The sequence below is a fragment of the Haliotis cracherodii genome, unplaced genomic scaffold, assembly GCF_022045235.1.
Source record: "Haliotis cracherodii isolate W230 unplaced genomic scaffold, xgHalCrac1.p SCAF_18, whole genome shotgun sequence".
Classification (NCBI taxonomy): Eukaryota; Metazoa; Mollusca; class Gastropoda; order Lepetellida; family Haliotidae; genus Haliotis; species Haliotis cracherodii.
This window is the reverse complement of record NW_027266273.1, coordinates 1,729,259-1,753,665: the sequence shown is the minus strand read 5'-3', so window position 1 is coordinate 1,753,665 and position 24,407 is coordinate 1,729,259. Positions and strand designations below refer to the sequence as shown.

At 43.1% G+C, this 24,407-nt stretch overlaps 1 protein-coding gene across 3 annotated transcripts in view; it reads left to right on the top strand.

Moving 5' to 3' along the window:
* Positions 1-24,407, top strand: part of LOC139465655 (protein PTHB1-like) — a 65,015-nt gene that overhangs the window by 16,099 nt on the left and 24,509 nt on the right. For all 3 annotated transcript variants that reach the window (XM_071247389.1, XM_071247391.1, XM_071247390.1), the window contains exons 4-21: positions 352-416; positions 1,253-1,366; positions 1,616-1,790; positions 4,346-4,424; positions 5,973-6,060; positions 6,499-6,594; positions 7,296-7,425; positions 8,511-8,692; positions 9,942-10,018; positions 10,286-10,342; positions 10,530-10,632; positions 10,962-11,066; positions 11,677-11,817; positions 12,698-12,793; positions 14,120-14,286; positions 18,456-18,608; positions 21,822-22,004; positions 23,842-24,031. In XM_071247389.1, the coding sequence (XP_071103490.1) occupies positions 352-416; positions 1,253-1,366; positions 1,616-1,790; positions 4,346-4,424; positions 5,973-6,060; positions 6,499-6,594; positions 7,296-7,425; positions 8,511-8,692; positions 9,942-10,018; positions 10,286-10,342; positions 10,530-10,632; positions 10,962-11,066; positions 11,677-11,817; positions 12,698-12,793; positions 14,120-14,286; positions 18,456-18,608; positions 21,822-22,004; positions 23,842-24,031 (2,201 nt within the window). The remainder of the gene's footprint in view (positions 1-351; positions 417-1,252; positions 1,367-1,615; positions 1,791-4,345; positions 4,425-5,972; positions 6,061-6,498; positions 6,595-7,295; positions 7,426-8,510; positions 8,693-9,941; positions 10,019-10,285; positions 10,343-10,529; positions 10,633-10,961; positions 11,067-11,676; positions 11,818-12,697; positions 12,794-14,119; positions 14,287-18,455; positions 18,609-21,821; positions 22,005-23,841; positions 24,032-24,407) is intronic.

The following is a 24,407-nucleotide window of genomic DNA, read 5'->3' as shown; positions in this document are numbered from 1 at the left end:
ACTGCTGAGTGCAGCATTAAAAAATACACAAACAAACATTTGTTTCAACAGCTGAGTAAATCAGTTAACCCATGATATAATTTAAGGTGAATAGTGTTCAAAAGGCATTAAACCAAACTCCCTCTTTAGATAATTTTGATTTTATGTCCCTTTCATAAATATACACTCTTGACACCTACCAGCTGATATCTTTAATTATCTATCTATGATGTCTTTATGACAATTATTATTCTTGGAACCTTTTTAACCTTAATAACACGTTATAGACATGACTCAATTTGTCATGACTTTAATATATTTTAATAGCTGAAATATACAAGATTTAACAAATGTATTTGTTTTGTTTTTCAGTGGATCTGAAAATCTGACATTAGCCATACTCCATCCAAGAAAGATTTCAGTGCTAGGTGTATCAGGTAAGAAAGATAGAGACAATTACTTTTTAACCCTGCCAACACCAAGCGGTCAGTGTTGCAATGTTTAGCCATTCATCATGGGTGAGAATGGTACTCAGTGTTGTTTCTGAAGCAACTCATATGGTGAGGGGATGGTAATGATGGGAGATCACTGCTGATGCTACTAACCACTGGTCAGCTTGTTCCAGACCTCATTATACACAGGCCATCATGATAGACGGGAATATTACTGACTGGGGAAAACATTATTCCCTCTCGAGCAATGCTCAGTCCATTTTCCCGAGGCAAGAGAGTTAACTGATTATAAAAGTCCAGTTTCCACCCTTGCCGAACTAGACTGGTATCATGGAGTTACATTTTGGCTGGACTAATGAGTCTATGCATAGTTCAATCAAAATCACGCATCGAAATCCGGTTCGTAAACTGTCATGCAGAGTTCGGTCGATTGCAGGATTTGCAAAGCATGTGCAACTCGCTGTCAACAGATATTTTTCAAATATTTTCCAGTTTTGTAATCAAGGTGCTCACATGATTTGAAGCACTTGGCGATGTAAGGCCCGTTTTATCGCAATATTGATCTTGATTGTCTATCAGATTGTTATGTCTGGGCGCCACCATTTTGTTTGAAGCAAATGCAAGTGATACGAGAGGTGGAATCTGATTGGCCCATAGGAGAGTCATAGAGAGACCTAACTCATAACAGCCACTGGTGGCGCTACGATCGAGCCCAGGAATTCCAGCCTAGTTCGGCAAGGGTGGAAACTGGACTTTTAAAGTCTGTTAACTCTCTTGCCTCGTGCTCAGTCTAATGAGCTTTGTATGATTTCCATTGACAGCTATATCAGGCAGTGTGGGACACGGGAGCCACTACCAGATACAGCTGCTGTATGAACACAGCCTACAGAGAACGGCTTTCAACTTCTGTTTTGGGCCGTTTGGTGGAGTAAAGGGTGAGTGGTACATTCATCTACACTTTCGGGCAAAATGCCATTGACACTATTGTTACTATTACTAGTTTTGGTTGTTACTCATATCACCATCACCATGGTGGAAGCATTTTTAGGTTATTCCCTTCCCTGTGGCAATGTAGCAGTCTTTGGTGAGTAAGCTGTATTGACATGTCCTACTTGTACTTCATAGGTTGTGTTGTAGTGGCATACAGAGTACGTCTTTCAACATACTGTCATGATCTCTTTCAGGACGTGATTTTCTGTGTGTGCAATCTATGGATGGAACTGTATCAATCTTTGAGCAGGAGAGTTTTGCATTCAGTCGCTTCCTCCCCGGGGCCTTGTTGCCAGGCCCCATCAAGTACATGTCCCGCACAGACAGCTTCATCACTGTGTCATCCATGAGACAGGTGGAGAGCTACAAGTGAGTTGGATATATACTTTTGTTATGATACAATCATTTTTTCACTGTTGGGCAGTAGAAAATTTCAAATCAGAAGTTTCAAATCAATTGTATTTCATTTTTAACCTTCTGGTTTTCGAAACCAGACTTTATGACACAGGATGAAAGTTGACAAACTAGTGTAAACACTAAACTGGATAACAGGAGTGTGGATTTGATCTGCCGCCTGCCAGACCTTGTTCCACAATACTACCGTGGTGCTGTGAAGATTGTAATTCTAGGTTATGGTCAGGTCCAGGCCAACATCAGGATCATGACAGAGGTGTGATCAGTGTGTGAAAGAGACTTTGGCCCTGATACATTTGTTCTCGGGCTGAAAGTTTGAAATTTCAGCATGCCCTAACGGCCTGCAGTTTAAGCTGAAGACATGGTAAATGAACCATAACACTGAGACTGCTTGGTGAAACAGGGTCCAGCTTCAAAGTACTCCGCTCGTTAACTCGTCCAACACCGCAGACTGGTGTACCGTCCACACCATAGCCAGCTGATAGCCACGTTAAGATTATTAGTATTGATGTAAGGGAGGTAACTCTCAACCTGGAAGTATTTCTATAAATAGAACGCAATGTTAACATAGTTTGGAATGGTCGTGTGAGTGTTGTGATGATGTCATCATAGTAAAACCGTTGTGTTGTCAGTTATGGTTTTGATCTGATCAAGTAAACATCGTTTGAGTTTACCGGCGACTTGAGTCTTCTTTCAGTATAAAGTTTCTCAAACCTACTTGTCGTATCATTCATTCATTAAATCTATCCCTTTTCACAAGGTCAGGAAATACGTTTTTGATGTCAGTTTATCAGTTTTTATCAGTAGATTAAAAATTATGAACTATTTCCCGCAATGTTATTGAAAAGAGATAATCTGTGATACATGCCTCAACCATGGGTCCATATCGAACATGTCAAAGAGCAATATAAAGACGTTTAAAGCAAATCATAAATACATGAAAAAAGTAATAAATGATATCAACATATTTAAAAACATTGTCAAACTTACATCTAAGTTACATTTTCCAACTTTTCATGTGATCATGTAATGTAAGTCAGAAGACATCACAGCATTTGTCACCTCGCTAATGGTTGTGTTGTGTAAATTATAATGCAAGATTATGTCTCCCTGCCTCAGCTAAAATATTTGGGCCTACAGTTTTTGAAATACTGCTTGAGATTGTTAGTGTTCTCAAACATGACAAAACACAGAAGATGATAACTTGTTTTTCTTGCTTTGCATTTTGACATTTTTTAATGAAAGTGAAAATACTAATCCAAATTTTTCTGGTTCCTTATACACAAGTTTGAAAATTAGAAATTTTTAAACTTCTCCTATCTCAACCTTTGCATATCTTCTTTCTTCATCAATCCTATGTGGAAACATGCTTGAACCATGTTTCCAGCTTCTGAAACAAAAAAATGTTTACCTGAATACACCCCAGCATCTCTATGGTTCTGACCAACAACTGGGTCAATTATATGCTCTCATGCACAGTAACCTTCTCAGAATGCCATTCTCTGGCCAAGGCAGCCTTTTTGCAGTAGACGATTGTTGGACTGTCAATCTAAAGCAAAGGTTTCTGCTGAGAAGTCATCTGTGACATCTATAACTGCATCGGCAGCATGTTCAGAAGAGCCTATCTTATTGGTTACTGATGACACTGTCTCAGACAGTTTCTTTATGGACGACATCTCCAACCCTGACCTCACTTTCCACCACAGGGTGACGTTCGATCCATTCTGATCTCCGATGACCGCTCCCACTTACGCTTCCATTCAGATGATCGAACACGCTACTCAAGATACCGCGAATGGATCAACCACGTTCTGTTTCTGCTGCGGATCGTGTGAGGGACGGCAGTTTGGTTGTTTGGTTGTTCCACAACGAACAAGGATATGCAAGATCTAAGATCAGCATCCAACGATAGGTGATCCTGCTACCCGGGGATCGGTATTTAGGATTGGGCTGCTTTTCTCGTTCTCACACCAGACTATCTGCAGAGAGCGGTCAATCACATTGCTCCTATGTTCGGTGCTCCCCAGAATAACAAGGATTGGAGGACTATCCTTGTGATTCAAGTTCTGGATCGACTTCAGCTGACTGCTTCTAAGCTCCCTCGCCCTTAGGAAGTTCTCCTATTTCCAGGATGAGTCCCCCCTGATAGACTATCAAAATCAATGTAGCAATTTCAACCATTTGGACTATCCGTGGTTTAACGCCTATGCAGGTCATTCTCATAGGTGGGATAGTTATCCATCCCATTTGGATCCATACTACCAGCAACCTGGGCACTCGTACCCTCCAAGGTTATCTGACTACCGACCTACTGCTGTCTACGCTCGATGCCCGCTTCATCATGCTCCCACTGTTTGACCTTACAGCAACAACCCTCAAACCCCTCCATCTACTTTTTTTGTCTACTGAAGGAAAAATACATAATTCCAACTTACATCATCAAGATGTTTTTGTGGGCGTGATTGTGAGATTATGTCATGCTTGTTATATAAAGAAATCTGTTTCCCCAGGTACCAGGTGCTGGCTGTAGCAAGTGACTCCAGCAACAAGGAGGAGTCTCAGAACCTCAAGTCTGGCAAGAAAGTAGCTGTAAGTAACCATGGTAACACTCATCTCCTCACACTGGGACTAAGGGCAGTAAATAACATATGTCACACTGGGACAAAGGGTAGTAAGTATCACATCTCCTCACACGGGGACTAAGGGCAGTAAGTAACACTCATCTCCTCACACTGGGACTAAGGGCAGTAAGTAACACTCATCTCCTGAAAATGGGACTAAGGGCTGTAAATAACACATCTCCTCACACTGTGACTAAGGGCAGTAAGTAACACTCAACTCCTCACACTGGGGCTAAGGGCTGTAAATAACACATCTCCTCACACGGTGACTAAGGGCTGTAAATAACACATCTCCTCACACTGTGACTAAGGGCAGTAAGTAACACATCTCCTCACACTGGGACTAAGGGCAGTAAGTAACACTCATCTCCTCACACTGGGACTAAGGGCAGTAAGTAACATTCATCTCCTCACACTGGGACTAAGGGCAGTAAGTAACACTCATCTCCTCACACTGGGACTAAGGGCAGTAAGTAACACTTATCTCCTCACACTGGGACTAAGGGCTGTAAATAACACATCTCCTCACACTGGGACTAAGGGCAGTAAATAACACATCTCCTCACACTGGGACTAAGGGCAGTAAGTAACACTCATCTCCTCACACTGGGACTAAGGGCAGTAAGTAACATTCATCTCCTCACACTGGGACTAAGGGCAGTAAGTAACACTCATCTCCTCACACTGGGACTAAGGGCAGTAAGTAACACTCATCTCCCCACACTGTGGCTAAGGGCAGTCAGTAACATTCATCTCCTCACACTGGGACTAAGGGCAGTAAGTAACACTCATCTCCTGAAAATGGGACTAATGGCTGTAAATAACACATATCTCCTCACACTGTGACTAAGGGCAGTAAATAACACATCTCCTCACACTGGTACTTAGGGCAGTAAGTAACACTCAACTCCTCACACTGGGGCTAAGGGCTGTAAGTAACATTCATCTCCTCACACTGAGACTAAGGGCAGTAAGTAACACTCAACTCTTCACACTGGGACTAAGGTCAGTAAGTAACACTTATCTCCTCACACTGGGGCTAAGGGCAGTAAGTAACATTCATCTCCTCACACTGTGACTAAGGGCTGTAAGTAACACTCAACTCCTCACACTGGGACTAAGGGCAGTAAGTAACACATCTCCTCACACTGGGACTAAGGGCTGTAAGTAACACTCATCTCCTCACGCTTGGACTAAGGGCAGTAAGTAACATTCATCTCCTCACACTGGGACTAAGGGAAGTAAGTAACACTCATCTCCTCACACTGTGACTAAGGGCTGTAAATAACACATCTCCTCACACTGGGACTAAGGGCAGTAAGTAACACTCATCTCCTCACACTGGGACTAAGGGCAGTAAGTAACACATCTCCTCACACTGGGACTAAGGGCAGTGAATAACATATGTCACACTGGGACTAAGGTCAGTAAGTAACACTCAACTCCTCACACTGGGACTAAGGGCTGTAAATAAGTGTGTTGTCATGTTGCTTATGTATATTTCTGTGCCTTTCAGATGGACTGGGCTTTCAACATTGGAGAGCAGGCAATAGACATCTCTGTGATATCATTCCAGCAGACTCCACCATGTGTGATGGTGCTAGGTATGGTTGTGATGATGATTGCTGTGGGCATAGGTGGCCCAGACGTCTAAGGCAGTGCTTTTCACGGTGTAGATTTGCATTCCTCAGTCATGCCATAGTCCTACAAGCATTGGTTTTGGATCCCAGATTCACCCCAATTGGGATTCTTGTTCTTTTATCACCATTACCTTGCTCGTGGGTTTCACCAGAGTGTTAACATCTAAGACCTGTATTAGTTCTGGCTTTCCTCCATCAATATGCTGACATGCTTTGAAATACTGTTGAAAGCGGTGGTGAGCTCAACTCACTCACTTGACATTTGGGAATTCCTGTAATACCCTGTTTTACCTGAGGACACCATTAACCTTTACATTTTGATGATAACTTTGACCCCTCATTTCATTCACTTGATAATATTATGCAATTTATATATGCATTGTCATGTTTTGTGTATTTCAGGGGAAAGGAATTTGTTCTGTCTGACAGACAGCGGGAAGCTGCGCTACATGAAGAAGTTTGAATTTGATCCAGCTTGCTTTGTGCCTTACACATCAAGTATGTAAACAGATGACTTTGTCAGACATATTCATTGAGGACAAGGGGGCATGGGTGGCCCAGTCGTCTAAGGTGCCGAAATTCGCTGTGAAGAGTTGCGTCCCTTGGGCACGCCAGAAACCTATGATTGTGGGTTCGAATCCCGGTTTCCCCCCGATTATGTTTCTAGGTTTGTCAGTTCCATACCCATGCTCATGGGTTTCACTGAAGTGGTAAACGTCTAAAACCTGCATCACTGCTCGCTTTCCTTCCACATTAAGCTGACACACTGTGATATAACTGGAATACGGTTAAAAGCAGCGTTAAACGCAACTCACTCACTCTTTGAGGACAATGATGATGTATGCCGTCTAAACTATCTCGACATTATAAGCTATAACATTAACATTGTTTGGAACTTTTGAGATTATTACCTTGGGTTATTTGTCTCTTGCAGTTCTATGCTGTGTAATGATGGCAATGTGTCTGAACATATGATTATCACACGTTAGAGAAAAGATGGTGTGAGACCTGAAATATTCCCAAGGTTTTGATCTTATTTACTCTGGATGCATTTATGAATACATTTAATATCCTGCTCTTCTTGCCCAAGGGTGAACTAAGACATTCAGGAGTTTTAGGTAATGGTCAAGAAATATTGAAATTTCATGTAGCGAAGAATACAGAGAAAGACAGAGTTGACTTCTGTGTGTTTGATTCAGTAACGGAGGGGACCATCAACTACATGGTGGCAACACACACCTCGTCTCTCATGATCTACCAAGATGTCACCCTCAAGTGGGCCGCCAAGATGGAGCACATACCTGTCCACATATGCACAGGAAACATGAAGTAAGCAGAAAGTTGTAATCAATGTATCACACGGTAGCTAGGGAGAAGATTTGTCTCATCTCATAAGGGGCTCTTCATTAAGTACACAATATGGCATTGATAATGTGATTTATTTTGACATTGATTTCCAACTCTGTATGCTTACTCAGTATTCACCTGATGAAGCGGCAAGAAGTAGCTCTGAAATGTTATAAAGAATTCAAAAAGTTGTTATCCATAAGAAAGTGTCATGTATTAATGATTTCAAGCATGAGAAATGAAGGATTTTCTCTTTCAATTGAATAAATGTTGTATGTGTCTTGGGGAGCAGGGAAGGAAAGATACTCCATAATGGCTGGTGTTGATTATTTGTATTACTTGATTGTGATATTTGTAAATAAAACACCAATATTATATTGAGGTCAAAATACTTGCGACGTGATATGCAGCTTATTTACTTCATCATTGATGTAACAATGATTTTTTAATCATTTGCCTGTTGCTTATAGTTGAACCAATCAGAATTTAGCCTTAGTTAAGCATGTTAAGTGTTAAGTTGGGTTCCTATTTTGGGATGACACTGTTATAATGTTTGAAAAAGTTCAGCACTGAGTATCTTGTATATACTTCAAATATACTGTTCATGTATTGCACATGTGTCAGTTCATAATCTTTGCTAGAATATTCACAAAATAGTTTGGGGAGGTCCTGCAAAGTAGTACACAAGATGAAAAAGGGAATAGACCACCCTTTACTGTTGCTCTTGGTTAGAATGGACTCCCTGTGGACTCCTTGTAAGTGCTGACATATGAGGCAAGGTGGTTACATGGTATGACCAGAGAACAGTGTGGATCTTTGTGTATCTTGTGAGCCAGTGGTTTGCGTGGTCCAAATGCGATAAATCACAGGTTGCCTAGGTGTAGCTGGGTGATTTCTAACAATAAAACAACATTGACTTACTGAATAGCTCTGTGACTTTTATGGCTAACTTACCTATGATATTGCATGGGATATGCATATGATTGGAAGGTGAAAGCCAGAAGCATAACTGTTAAGTGTTATGACTTATATTGTAGATTGAAGTGTGTTTCTTTACTCTCCTGCAGAGATCTGAAGGGTGTGATGGTGTCACTCAGTGACTCGGGGAGGCTGGAATGTGGTTACCTAGGGACAGATCCTGCAATATTTGTCCCTCCCACGGTGGAGGCGAGGGAACTCAACTATGCCGACATGGATGGGGAGATGAGGAGATTACAAAAGAAAATCAAAGATAATGCTCATAAATCTGGTGAGAATTTATTCCCTCTGTCCTTTTAGAATGAGTCACCTTTGTCCTGTGAGAATGAGTCACCTTTGTCCTGTGGGAAGTTGTCACCTTTGTCCTGTGGGAGTTAGTCACCTCTGTCCCGTGGGAGTTTGTCAAGTCTGTCCTGTGGGAGTTTGTCCCCACTGTCCTGTGGGAGTTAGTCTCCTCTGTCCCATGGGAGTTTGTCACGTCTGTCCCGTGAGAGTTAGTCTCCTCTTTCCTGCGAGAGTTAGTTACCTTTGTCCTGTGGGAATGAGTCTCTTCTGTCCTGTGGGAATTAGTCACCTCTGTCCTGTGAGAGTTAGTTACCTTTGTCCTGTGGGAATTGGTCACCTCTATTCTGTAGGAGTTAGTCCCCTTTGTCCTGTGTGAGTTAGTCCCGTCTGTCCTATAGGAATTAGTTCCCTCTGTCCTGTGGGAAGTTGTCACTTCTGTTCTGTGGGAAGTTGTCACTTCTGTTCTGTGGGAATTAGTTCCCTCTGTCCTGTGAGAGTTAGTCTCCTCTGTCCTGTGAGAGTTAGTCTCCTCTGTCCCGTGAGAGTTAGTCTCCTCTGTCCTGTGAGAGTTAGTCTCCTCTGTTCTGTGGGAGTTAGTCACCTCTGTCTCCTCTGTCCTGTGAGAGTTAGTCTCCTCTGTCCTGTGAGAGTTAGTCTCCTCTGTCCCGTGAGAGTTAGTCTCCTCTGTCCTGTGAGAGTTAGTCTCCTCTGTCCTGTGAGAGTTAGTCTCCTCTGTCCCGTGAGAGTTAGTCTCCTCTGTCCCGTGGGAGTTAGTCTCCTCTGTCCTGTGAGAGTTAGTCTCCTCTGTCCCGTGGGAGTTAGTCTCCTCTGTCCTGTGAGAGTTAGTCTCCTCTGTCCCGTGGGAGTTAGTCACCTCTGTCCCGTGGGAGTTAGTCACTCTCTGTCCTGTGGGAGTTAGTATCCTCTGTCCTGTGGGAGTTAGTCACCTCTGTCCCGTGGGAGTTAGTCTCCTCTGTCCTGTGGGAGTTAGTCACCTCTGTCCTGTGGGAGTTAGTTACCTTTGTCCTGTGAGAGTTAGTTACCTTTGTCCTGTGAGAGTTAGTTACCTTTGTCCTGTGGGACAAGCAACTCAATTACTGAAGCTATCCTTCCCGACCCGGGTGAAATTGCTGACTACTGCATACACAGTACCCTGGTTCATTCCACAACCTCTTAGAGGGTGTATCATGTATGTATACTTCAGCCATGACATGATCACCACTTGTGTGTTGCAGTGATAGTGCCAAACCTGAAAACAGATGACGACCTCACAATAACTATCCATGTCAATCCAGCCTTAGATGACTCCTCGGTAAGTGGGTACCTCTTCTTTGAGCATGTTGAGGGCCATGTTGTATTTAAGGTCTAACTTTCTGGTTAGAAGTACTTAATAATTTCAGGACATTCAGACCCTTGTATTGAACAAATATTACTTGTGTTTTATTGATAACAATCAAATAAGGAAAAAAGTGTTTTGGGGCTCATCATATCATTATTGCACTGATTAGTATGCTAAACTTGTTGTTGGGTTGACTTTTCTCTGACACACATAAATGTTTCTTGATTTTCTCAATTCAAGATGGCTGCAGGGGTAGAGATTGAAAATGAAGATATTGTTCCTTCCATAACAGCAAGAGTAAGTATAGGGAATAAACTGTAATGGTTACAGAATTGTAACAAGTAATATTGAAAGTAGCTCAGGTAACTTGTAATATTATCTATTCATTCACATGCAAACCTAAAGTAATATAAAATGAAATAAATGAGTATTGAAAATATGAATTGTTACTGGAGTAATGAGTCTTGTATTCTTTGTTGCTCAGATCCAGCTGAAATCTCGACTTCTCTTGGATAACGTTAGAATTGAGATTCACACCAACTGGCCCCTTGCGGCCAACCAAACATCTTTCACAGTTCCGTCAGTGGGTGAGTGTTGGACCGTAAAAATAACTTGATCTTCTCATAGCTAAAAGCTGTGTTTGGATTCCAGATTATAATAGGCTCCCGGTACACCATGCTTCTTGTATGAGATGACTAAAATGAGCATCCTGTGGTTACAGTGGATGACCTAGCTAGCCTATTGTGCCATCTCATGATTGCCAAAATATTTACTGAATCAATCGATTGTGATCCAAACCGATTACTGTTGTTCCCTGTGTGTGAAGCCTTTGTTACAGCCATTCACTTTGAATACTTGATTTACACTTGTGCTGAATCTGACTTCAAGATAATACCGACTGCACCCTTTCTTGCAGACCCCAATAAACCTACAGAGTGTTTCTGTGCCTTCTTCATGCGTGGTGCTGGCCTTCCTGCCCACCTCTCTGCAGAAGTATCCGCCAGATATACAAGCGCCTCAGGTAGCGTGGTCTTGCATGATGCTTTTCGTTGTTTTTGTAATTCTTATAATGGACTTCAGGAGGAGTGTGTACACATTCATACGCTGTATGCCTTCAGAAAACATAACAATTACAATGCTTATGCTGAGTAATGTTTAAAATTAAGAGTGATTCTTGTCATAACACTGATGTGATAGATACAGATTCAGGCTATCCCTTGATGTAATTTCTGTAGCAGAAAACTACAAGGATCTCATGATTTTAGTTAGGTTTTTAACACTCTTAAGGATTTGAATTGATTTTCATTTACATTGTGCCCAGTTACCATGGGTCATTGTTCATTATTTAAAACCCAGTGTTTGCCTGGACAGATATTAGATTAATCACATGCTGCTGTGACATGACTAATATATTTCTGATGTGGCTTAAAATGGTATTCACATGTTTACTAGTTGTCATGTTAATTTGAAACTGATCATGGTGTCAGAATCAACACTAACTGTAGTGATCTTCTCACAAGTGTAGGGCCAGTGATTGGTGCACTCTCCGATGTGGTTCTAGATATGCTGTTTATTTATGACATACATCGATTCAACTGCAAGTCTCCTGAAACTCACTTCTGCTTCTCCAGGAGCACCGCGAGTCAGCACAGCGAAACTGAAGCTACCCTTTGACCTGGTGGTGAAGCCAGTATTCCCTGTCAAAGTTGCCGTCCACAAGCTGACAATAGATACCAACAAGCCACCTGTCAATCTCAATGAACTCTTCCCAGGTGAGTCTAGTGAACTTTGAGATTTTTTTATTGTTTACCCATTTTTGTTTTCTGTTGACTTTTTGCATTACTGATCAAATGATTTTTCAAATGATCAGAAGTGTTGCCCATTTATCGTTCTTCATCCATAGTTGCTTAACCATAGCTTTGTATTTGCAATCAGTAGATGTTGGATAGTAAAGCAAGCAATACATTGCTACAATTTCACAACTGTCTGATGCAGAATGACATGGTCAGCAACACGATGTATTTATTGTTTTGACATGCTCTATTAATTTTGTTGATGCTCATTGGTTACTTGAGCTGTGACAACACTGTGCAGAGTTGTGTCCCTTAGATAGCTGATGCCACACTTGTGACCTCAGATATCAGATTAACATTCACTTTGATCCTTCATCATCAACAATCTGTACTTGCAGGGTTTATCAAAGTTGTATATTATATGTGTGACCCGTCACTTCACTTAAGCTTTCTGTCCTCACCAAGGAATCAAGGTGTTGGTGTGAAAATTCTTACTTACTGTTGACAACTGGAATTTCACCCTCTCACTGTGGTTTGATGTTTATGTGTGGCACAGCTGGTAAAATCACCTAGGGTTCTGCAAGTCACTGTACAGAGTTGTGTCCCTTAGGCCTGCCAGAAACCTATGATCATGGGTTCGAATCCCAGGTTCCCCCTGATTATGTTCGTAGGTTTGTCATCACCATACCAATATTCATTTGTTTCACCAAGGTGGACTGCATTGAAAACATTTATTACATAGTGTGGCCTACACACCATTCACTCTGACTCATGTCTGATGTACTTATTATTAGCTCGGGTGATCTTCAGAATATATATTGATACGTTATTATCTGATTTATCTGTTGTACTGTTCCAGATCTGCTGGGAGAGAATGCAGGAGGCCAGGGTGCTGCTCTGGGCTTCCAGTTCTATGGAGGACCTGTCGTTACTGTCCTTGCCTCAAAAACATCACGTGAGTGTTCTCAGTTTATAAGCTCAGAAGTCAAAGCCCTTACAAGATACTTATGGTATTCATTATGTCTCCCCCAGAATGGAGGGAGACATATTGTTTTTGGCACGGTTCCCGTCGGCGTCGGCATTCCCACCGTTACCGGACAATAACTCAGAAACCGTTTAATATTTTTTTGCGAAACTTTGTATACACATTAACCCAGCACTGAAGTGGTGCCTTTTGCTATTTAGAGATTTTTGACATTTTTATTTTTTTGTTTCCATGGAGATAAGTTGAACATAGGCTCTAAATGGGGGTAAGCTTTGTTTCCTGACCATAACTCAGAAACCGTTTAATATTTTTTCGCGAAACTTTGTATACACATTAACCCAGCACTGAAGTGGTGCCCATTAGTTGTTTGAAATTTCTAGGAGTTCTATTTTTGTCTCTGTTATTTAGTAATGGAGGGTGGGAATGAAGAGATGGGGTTTAAAGTGAAGTAAACGAATGAATGGAGGTTAGGGGAGTGGGGGGAGACATATGTTTTTACGAGTAAAAACACTTTCTAGTTTTCAGATGTGATCAAGGGTTCAATGGTTAATCATCAATACTTTGTGGGCATGTATGCATAGTGTTTCTCCATCAATACACACAACCGCTATGCTGGTGATATGAGGCTGTTTGAAACTCATGGAGGTCAACCGAGCTATTTTTGTGTGAACACTACCATTGCCTGACATTAAGGCAGCGAGACTACAACACATGTTGCATATGTTATTAAGTGAAAAACATTGCTGTTTGTGTTGTGTCGGCTTTACCATGACTGGAACCTGGCTCTTGCTAGATATGTTGGTTAAAAATAGTGATTATACCACATAGTGGGTAATGGAGGAACCAGACTTGTGATATTTCCATGTAAAGTCGAATTTCCATTTTTTAAACTCTGTGACCAGGGCTCAGTCTTGGACCTAGTTGGGTGATTGCAGCCCCCAAACCCTTTTAAATCTATTTTGTTATCTTTCAATAACATGGCAAAAGAACATAATGTAAACAACGTTTACAAACCTGTGAAGTATCGACGAAGTAGTTAGTTATGAACAACAAAATCAAGGGATGGATAATATGTTTCAAAATGTGTTATTTGGAGAATGATCATTCCCTTTTTTTGTGAAGTATCATTGATTTCACAAACTTTGCCCATGTGATTACAACATTGTGTGAACTTTATGTGACACTAAGTCCTCATACATGCTTTTCAATACAAGTATAGTTGAGCTGACAAAGATTCTTCTTAACATTACATACCTGTACGTTATATTCATATATTTTTTTGCACATTGATTTCAGAACGATACAGATTACAGTGTGACCAAATTGAAGCATTATGGCTGCCGATGAGGGAGTTAGCTGGTCGACTTAGCAACCACTTTAATCGTGCCAAAGACTTTAAGGTTTTCTTTGATGGAGCTTTGCCGCTTCAGGAGTACTTTAATTTGGTGGATGTTCACTTTGAGGTGAGCCCCAAACAGGCATCTGCCTGACTCTCTTGTACAGCACTTGTGTGACTCAGGAACACTGCATTGGGAAGAAATTATGTTCATGTATTCCTAATATCATGCATGCTCACTGATGCAGTGATTTATCATTATGCTATCATTATACTGCTGCCACAAGCTACTTCAAGCAGGTCAAATGACCAGCACTGTCTCTGATTTGTAAACAAACGGTATCTGGATATGCTGATATCAGAAGTCCATGATAACCAGTGAAATCATGGTTTACATTTGAAAGTCGTTGGTTCCATGTCATAGCCCTAATGTTAGAAATGTAAGGGGGACCCTAGTACTACAGAAGAAAACCTCAAGGACCCAAAGAACCCCCTTAGTTTTGAACGCTGCTAATGGATGTCTGTCTGTAGAAATTAGCAATTGCCCTTACTACAACAGCGACAGCTCCCATGAGGAATCCAGGCTAGAATTTGTCCCAACAACCTGTGGTGGTCATGAGAGACGACCTATGTTATCAGGTGATATTACATTAAGTAATACATTACCACTGTTATACCGAGGCTGTTTTCTCCCACAACTGCTGCTATAGCGAAATCTACCACAGTGATCTCAATTACCTCATCTTGCGTTAGCAAGACGTGTATCCAAGACTGCTGAAGCGTTCCTCGAATATTCGGTGATATTTATTATAGTTTATTCTCTAATAAACTGTGCTTTTATGGGGCGTTGCGGTAGCTACGCTTAGATATAATTTTCCCGCCAAACGGAGAATTTTTCCCACCCTTTTTTCTGTATACTTGCGGGGTTCGCGTATGCACGTTGTGTTTTACGTTTCCCCTGTTCTTGTATGGTTTGGGGGTTATCATCACTTATTTCTCTATATGTTATATGTGTATGTTATATGTTCACATTGCTCGTTTATTTTCTTGTGAAAATGCTCGTTTGTGAATCATTGTGGTGCGTGGGTTGTAACCATGTTTTGCTCTTTGTTCATAGAATCAAAAATGTCATGGAAATGTCCCCGGTTCCAACCCCCTCTACCCTGCTCCTCGGAGTTGCGGGTTGTGCCGCAAGTTTATCGACCCGGGATCCCCACGATCGTTGCCCGCGGTGCAGGGTTCCTTGCGGGGACACCCGGTGCACCCAGTGAGAAGGTCTGGGGCCTGCGGCATTTGAGCGCTACCGACTGTACGTTCAGTTCGTCTCCACCCCTCTGGTGGCCGGCTCGTCCAGTCGGGGTCCCCTTGCGGGTACCACCTCCACGGCTACGGCAGATCCCGGGCTGTCCGGGGATTCCGTCGCCGCATTGCTATCTAAACTTGTGGACTCCAAGCTGGCGGCCTTATCTCAGGATAGGCCGCTGGCTGTTCCGTCCCCGGCCTCTTTGGTGGCTGCGGGTTTGGACGCGGGGTCCACCGGTACGGCGGCGGCTGCAGTGGTCACCGGTCCTTCCCCCGAACCGTTGCTCCCGCTATCGCTTACGGACCTCGTGGCATGCCGAAGCCCCTGCCGATACCGCGGGGAATCCACAGCTCCCTGGGTTCCTCCAAGGTGTACGACGAGTCGGCCGACAAGGCTTTCCCAGCATCAACCTTGCTGCGCAGGATTAAGCCTTCCCTGGAGAAAACCTTCGCGGTTACCTCCGGTCGGCGTCTCCCGTTACCTCCACCGTCGTGGAGAAAAGGGTCCTTCCCGGTGCATGACCTTGCCTTTCCCGAGGCTGGTCCTACCGCGGAAGCCCATGTTGACCCTTTTGGGTGTCCGTGCCCCACCGGCTGCCACGGTAACACAAGGTACCTTGCAGCAGCTGGACACCCTCGCTCGACACTCCAAGCTTGCAATGTCTAACTGAGACACACACCTGGCTGCAGCGGCCAGTCTGGTCGAAGGTTCCCCACGGACCGATACCAGCGCATTTATAACTGCCTGATCGGTTTAAATGCTTCCCTGGAGTACGTTTATTTCCGGCACGTGCCATTTTCTCCGGCGCCAGTCGTATCTGGTTGCCTCAGGGTTGGACGCTGCTAATCAGACCTTGGTCTGCTGGGACCCTGTTTAATAACAAGATCCCTGGGGTTCTAAAAGAACAACAGGCCGCTGTGTCTGCCGAGGCCTGCCCCGCCCTGAGGGCTCCGGTAAGGGCTCTCAGCAGCTCTTTCGCGGGAAGAAGGGGAACTGGGGGAAGCCCAAGTCGTCTAAGGACGGCAAGGGCACCTCCAGGTGACTTTCTTTGGAGGGGTTCGTGTGCCGACAGCGCCAACTTCGGTTGGCCCGTAGGCGAACCCGTGTCACAGGCCGCAGCCTGTCAGGGCCCCTCTCCTTCCCCAGTGGGAGCCAGACTCCAGACTTACTGGGAGAATTGGGAACAAGTGTTCGACGACCTGTGGGTGGTCAACACGATTCGGTACGGCTATCGGCTCGATCTCAAAGCGAATCCGCCGCTCACCGTTGCCCCGTCGGCAGGTTTCTATTCGGAAACCAATCTTCCCATCCTCGCCGATGCCATCGGCAGGTTGGTGGAGAAGAGGGCAGTTCAGGAGTTAGCTCTACCAGAAATAACACCGGGGTTTTACTCCCGGATATTTCTCGTTCCCAAGATGGACAGTGCCGAACTCAGAATGAACTTGAAATCGTTCAACGAGTTCTACCTGTACAAGCCGCCCAAGAGCTTGGCGGACCTGAAAGCTCTGATCATGCCGGCCGACTGGCTCGCTTCGATCGACCTGAAGGATGCTTATCTGCATGTTCCGATTCACTCGGATCATCACAAGTCCTGCAAACCAGCGCACTCACACCACAGGTGAGGCGGCTTTTTGTGTGTTTTGTCCTTATTTGTATTTTGACAATTATGCATTTAATTGTCTGTCGTGTATTCCAACCTTGTGATACATGCTTACGAATACTGGAATTAGGTCACGCGCCTAATACATACATTAAGTAGGCTTGCTCTGGGATATACGGTCTGAATGAAATTAATTTCCCTCTTTCGACTGTTTAACCTGATCTAAGATTAAGCTCACGCGGATACAGTGTTCTTATCCGCTGCGGCGATGAAATACCTATCCAGTGGGGCCGTTTGGAGTCACCAATCGTTTTGGCAATGACGATTGAGCCTTACGGTATGCGCTTGACAGTGCTTTGGTATTCCTATAGGGTAACGCCTAGCTAGGTGCATGCGCATCAGTGCTTCCGCCTGGGTGTTTACTTCCGCTGGTCGGAAGGAATGCTAGCAGTCAGGATTTGGGTTGTAGGTGCTCCCCACCGCCTACTGTGGTAGTCCGCCTCGGTATAACAGTGGTAACGTATTACTTAATGTAATTTGTAGAATTTTCCTATTCGGAATATTCTATAAGTAACACGTTACCAATGGGCTGCTGCCCGCCCGTCCGTCCCCCGAGCACTTGCTCTCGCAAGAGACAAGAGTGAAGGGTGTCACATGGCAGCTAGGTGGCTACGCACGTGCTGCATGAGGTAATTGAGATCTCTGTGGTAGATTTCGCTCTAGCAGCAGTTGTGGGAGACAACAGCCTCGGTATAACAGTGGTAATGTATTACTTATAGAATATTCCGAATAGGAAAATTCTACAAAACTGGATTATTTACAGGCTACTGTGAGGCTACTGTCATATGCAGCATTAAAAATTGGCACTAGTCCTGTAGTCCTTGCCAAAATGCCCAATAGTTAAGGTATTATAAGGACTAGTAGAAATTTGCCATTCTTAAGGATTTTACTATATGCTATTATTATTAGGACTAGTGGACTAAAAATGTTAGTTTCTACCGCTAATATGTCTTAGTGTTTGTTACACAACAAACAAAACACTCCCATGACAGTTTGAAAATATATCTTTAGGTATCAAAGTGGCTCTGTCATTATCAAAAAGGATTCAATGTCATACCATACAATCATCGTATATGCTGAAAACAAAGGAAAAATATGCCAGTGAAAATAGATGAAAGTAAACCATTTCATTGCATACCGGTATGATTTCTCAACGTATGTAGACATTAAAAAATGATGTGGATGAAACAATGTGTGTTGGAAGAGCTGTTGTCTGGATATTATATTTATCCCTGTCATATTAAACACAGTGTCATGACTAGCTGTCCAGGTTGTTGCTTCAAACTGTCTATAACTGTATTCATAATGGTAAAATGTGTCAATATTTTTCTAGTTTCGGTTGAATGCTGAGAAATGTAAGGAGGTTCTGGAGCAGAGGGCCCAGCAGTTCCGGATGATTCAGAAGAGATTGCTCACCAAGTTCAAGGACAAAACTCCATCTGCACTACAGAACATGGACACTCTCCTGGAAGGCACTTTCAGACAGGTGGGCATTTCTAGTGGTAGCAGGAAGGAGGAGTGCAGCATCAGATATGTGCTTGGCATTTAGTATTGGAGGCCTGGGATCAACAACATTTATCTACATTGTAACGCTCTGTTACACAGGGCACTGTCATTCAACAACTAATTGTAGGGATAGCATCTAATTATGATATTATATGCTTCCATGGCGGTAATCAAATTGGCTATATCCAGTTGCACAATGATGCCTGGAGCAGTAATTGGACTGCACCTTTTTAAAGCTTTTGTCAAAATATGAGAGCTTCTGTAGTTAAAGTTCTAGTACTACTAGTCGACCCCAGAAGATCTGGGTTAGAAGTGGTCTTCAGCAACCTTAATTGTCGTAAGAGGCAATCAACAGGATCAGGTGGTCAGGCTCGTTGACTTGGTTGATTTATATAATCAATCCGAATTGCTCATGGTTTCAATCACTGGATTATCTGTCCCTGACTCGATTATTTACAGATGACTGTCATATGGCTGGAATATTGCTGAGTGTGACATTAAACAACAAACAAACTACTAAAGTCACTTATACAAGTCGACATCCATGATTAGGTAGAGATAGTGCATTGAATATACATACAAGGTTTACTCTGTGTTTTTATGTACCGTATTTTCTTGAGTATAGTGCGCACTTTTTTTTCCAAAAAACACAGCGGTGTAGAAGGGGGTGCGCATTATACACGTTTGGATGTTTTTTCCCCCATGGAAAGACATTACCGTGAGCACGTAACACCGGAAATACCATGTCAACAAATCCATAATGAAGTACGCAAAATAATCATGTAATTACACTGTCTGGCTATAAAAAGTGTTCTTTGTGTATCTGGACTTATGTTTGTAACTTATTTCATTAATTTTATTCAAAATTCCTTTTAATATTGTTTTTATTAATTTCGGCGAAATCGTGTGTGAAGCCATCAGAAGATCGCACAACTCACCGTTATTAACAGCAACCACGTTCAGAATACCGCTATTGACGCCTTGAAACAAACTTTAGTTGACAGAGAATGGATACATATATCATAAATGACATACTTTGACTCGTTAAAAGTCATATTTGTGTTTGTTTGACGATTCTATGTCAACATGACATTCTCGCGATCATGCGATCACGTGTGGGTGAGCCTTGACGGAGACTGGTCATACTGGTTCCATGTAAAAAATAATACCCGGGAATAGCGATCAGCTGCTTCGCTTAGGGTTATTATTATTTTAAATATGTTTAGTAAAGGCTGCATATAATTAAGAAAATAATGGAATATATTATTCCTGATAAAAAAAATAGTTTCAGATACAATTTTTGCCGATCCTTTCATTAAAAATCCTATAAAGTTATATCATTGGGTGTGTCTTGACCGAATCACCGGTTGAATCCAAGAAAACGTGTGTACAGCTGATTGCTGTTTCCGGCTTAGTTTACGAGAAAATACACAAGGTAATCTTAATCCCTGGATATAAAACAAAGCCTAGCAGAACAATAAATACTATTCAAACGGTAAATAAACATGTCTGATGATTTTTTATCTCAAATTTCGAATTTGTACTGACGAAGTTTCTCATCACCCGTTCGTTTGCCGGACTTAGCTGAAAAGGTACGGTGTAATTTTTTTCTGCGCATAATATTCGAATTTCTTTTTTTTCCAAAATATTAAACCCGCTAGAGGGGGGTGCGCATTATACATTGGTGCGCACTACACTCAAGAAAATACGGTATTGCAAATTTGGCCATGAATGGTCCTAAAGCAATGCTTGTTTGTGGCTTGTTTGTTGTTTAACGCCACACTCAGCAGTAGTCCAGCTATATGACGGCGGTCTGTGAATAATCGAGTCTGGACCAGACAATCCAGTGATTGACATTAGAGTACTGATCCATGCAATTTTGATCGATGACATGCATCAAACCAAGTCAGTGAGCCTGACCACCTGATCCTGTTAGTCGCCTATTACGCCAATCATAGTTGCCATTTACGGCAAGCATAGGTGGGTGAAGACCTATTCTCCCCCAGATCTTCACAGGTCCCTAAAGCAATGCCATTGCTTTGAATAGTTGTGCACCTAACGATTGTGGGTTTGATGCCCAGATTCCCTCTGATTCTGATCTTTGGTTTGTCAGCACCATTAGCATGTCATAAAAAATGCCTAGACCTGCATATCTTTGGGTTTGCTGCCCACATAAATAGAGGTTATCACGCGAGTGTGCTTGGGGATGGTAAATATCCTGTATTAGGAATAAACATTGTATTTAGCAAGCCTTGGCGAGCTAAATACATAGTGTTTATTCCTAATACAGGATATTTACCATCCCCCAAAACACAAGCGTGATAACCTCTTTATCATATAATGTCATTCTTTAATTCTGTGCTTCAAAATCGCTTTCCCTCTCTCATAACATTACCGAAACATTGCGAGTGTTCCTTGAATGCGCGCATTAATAATTATTACTTCACAGGGTAAGTGATGTGTCAGTCGGACAGTGACAGTAGCCAATATAGTTCCAACTGAAATCTGTTTCTTATACAGTGGCGAAGCAAAATATACGCAAAACGACAATATCAATCGGTCAGTCCGCTAGAGTAACTGCCCTTTGTCAAAGGGAAGCTACTCTAAACCTAGTCTACGAGACGTCACGGCCACAGTCAGACGTTGTTGACCGTCGGTCTGTCCTGTCATAACGTTAAGTAGTCAGATGTACACAGAGTGACAAAACGAAACAAGGTAACAATTCAAACATATTTCGGCCAAATCCAACTATTTTTATTTGTGGAGAAGGTTTCAAGCCGCAGAGGTCTACAAGCACAGATATGGCTACTGATCCCGCTTGGCTAGGCCTTGTGCCCTCGCAAAATTGTTTCTCCAAAGTTGCCAAAACTTATAAAATGCCTTCGCTACGTCACAGTTAGACACTGATTTTCAGTATATTAGACTGTTCTTTTGATAATGCTAGCAATTATCTCTGTAGTTTATCCAGATTCCCGATGGTTAATTCTGACTCGATCGGCGACCCCATGTTTGCTTATAAACAGTGAAAGTAGTCCCTACTTGACTTTTGATATTTGCATCTCTATCCGCATATGACCCCAACGGATATCGTTTTTATCAGTTGGCTTTATCCTGCCGAGAAACCTACCCATTATATGATAAAGCTTACTATTCAAACTCACTCATTCACTGATTTATTTTTGTGTGTGTACAGATCATCGCTCTAGCAGATGGTGTGGAGGAGAATAGACGGGCCCAGGAGGTGGCTGCCACAAACCTCAGCTCAGCTACGCACTTGCTCAACTTTCTCATCAAGATCTGGACGGACATGACTGATGATGAATTCCAGGTCTTGGAGTCAGCGGTGTCCCCCATAGTGAATGATAGCGAACAACAGGTGAGATGATGTCTCCTGTCTTTAGTTCTGTTAACTGAGAACATCCCTTAGTGAGTTACTCACTATGATTATTGAGGCTGGGGAGATGGGTAGGCTAGTGGTTTAAGTGTTAGCTTGTCCTCAGGAATACCCAGATTTAATTCCCCACAACGTGTGCAGCCCATTTGTTGTCCCCCTGCAATTATGTGGTTGGAATATTGCAGAAAGGGGCCTTAAACATGTTAAACAATACTTACTCTTCCACTCACTCTCCTGACACAGGTTGTAAATGGTCGATCCCAGCATGGATTACGGGGGCACGGGTGGCCCAGTCGTCTAAGGCACCGCGATTCACTGTGCAGTTGCGTCCCTTGGGCTTGCTAGAAACCTATGATTGTGGGCTTGAATCCCGGTTTGCCCCGATTATGTTTTTCTAGGTTTGTCAGCACCATACCCGTGCTCGTGGGTTTCACCGAAGTGGTAAACGTCTGAGACCTGTATCACTTCAGGCTTTCCTCCCACATTCAGCTGACATGCCATGCTATAACTGGAATACTGTTAAAAGCGGCGTTAAACCCAACACACTCTCTCACTGCCTGGATTACAGGAATAAAAAATACTGATGTGTAAGAGACACTTGCCTTGACCATGTGTTATTATGCCCTGATGGTGTAGATCTTTGCTCGTGCTATCAAACAAAGGTTTATTAATAGGCTGCCATGATAGAGCCTGAATATTGCATACTGTTGTATTAAACAAACTGCACTCACTCACTGCAGATGGTGCAGGTGCTGTTGAGTGTGTCAGTAGATAATGTCCTCGCTGTTCTTGTACTATCCACCGCATGAGATGTTAGATTGAATATATGTCCTGAGTGGTTTTGAAGGGGTGGCCTGAGATGGTAGATGGTTCACATGTACTGAGTTTTAGATTCTTGCAGGGGTGGCCTGAGATGGTAGATGGTACACATGTACTGAGTGGTTGAGTCTTGCAGGGGTGGCCTGAGATGGTAGATGGTACACATGTACTGAGTGGTTGAATCTTGCAGGGGTGGCCTGAGATGGTAGATCGTTCACATGTACTGAGTTTTAGATTCTTGCAGGGATGGCCTGAGATGGTAGATGGTACACATGTACTGAGTGGTTGAGTCTTTCAGGGATGGCCTGAGATGGTAGATGGTACACATGTACTGAGTGGTTGAGTCTTGCAGGGGTGGCCTGAGATGGTAGATGGTACACATGTACTGAGTGGTTGAGTCTTGCAGGGGTGGCCTGAGATGGTAGATCGTTCACATGTACTGTGTGGTTGAATCTTGCAGGGGTGGCCTGAGATGGTAGATCGTTCACATGTACTGAGTTTTAGATTCTTGCAGGGGTGGCCTGAGATGGTAGATGGTACACATGTACTGAGTGGTTGAGTCTTTCAGGGATGGCCTGAGATGGTAGATGGTACACATGTACTGAGTGGTTGAGTCTTGCAGGGGTGGCCTGAGATGGTAGATGGTACACATGTACTGAGTGGTTGAGTCTTGCAGGGGTGGCCTGAGATGGTAGATCGTTCACATGTACTGTGTGGTTGAATCTTGCAGGGGTGGCCTGAGATGGTAGATCGTTCACATGTACTGAGTTTTAGATTCTTGCAGGGGTGGCCTGAGATGGTAGATGGTACACATGTACTGATAGGTTGAGTCTTGCAGGGGTGGCCTGAGATGGTAGATGGTACACATGTACTGAGTGGTTGAGTCTTGCAGGGGTGGCCTGAGATGGTAGATGGTACACATGTACTGAGTGGTTGAGTCTTGAAGGGATGGCCTGAGATGGTAGATGGTTCACATGTACTGAGTGGTTGAATCTTTCAGGGGTGGCAGGAGATGGTAGATGCAGCTGTGACGCATCTGTTGCGGACGACACTGGCCAAGTCAGCGAAGGACCAGACTGTGAACCCCTCCCCACTTACTGTTCCACAGGATACTACCAAAGTGAAGAAGCATATAGCGTTACTCTGTGATAGACTTGGGAAAGGTGTAAGGCTTGTTGAAGGGTTGTCAGGTGAGTCAATACATGGAATATTATCAACTTATGAAGATCTGGGTAAGATTTGATCTTCAGCAACCCATGCTTGTTGTAAGAGGTGACTAACAGGATTGGGTGGTCAGGCTCGATGACTTGGTTGATGCATGTCATCAATTGTTTGATCGATGTTCACGATGTCAATCTCTGGATTGTCTGGTCCAGACTTGTTTGTGGAAAGACTGCTGTGATATGGCTGGAATAATGCTGAGTACGGTGTTAAACATATCGACACATATTCACTCTTCATGGGTTAATATCCCAGATATTTCCCGATTTGGCTCCTAAGTTTGTCAGCACCAGAACCATGCACCAAAATAGTAAGCACGTAAGACTCATTCTACTGTAAGCCTTT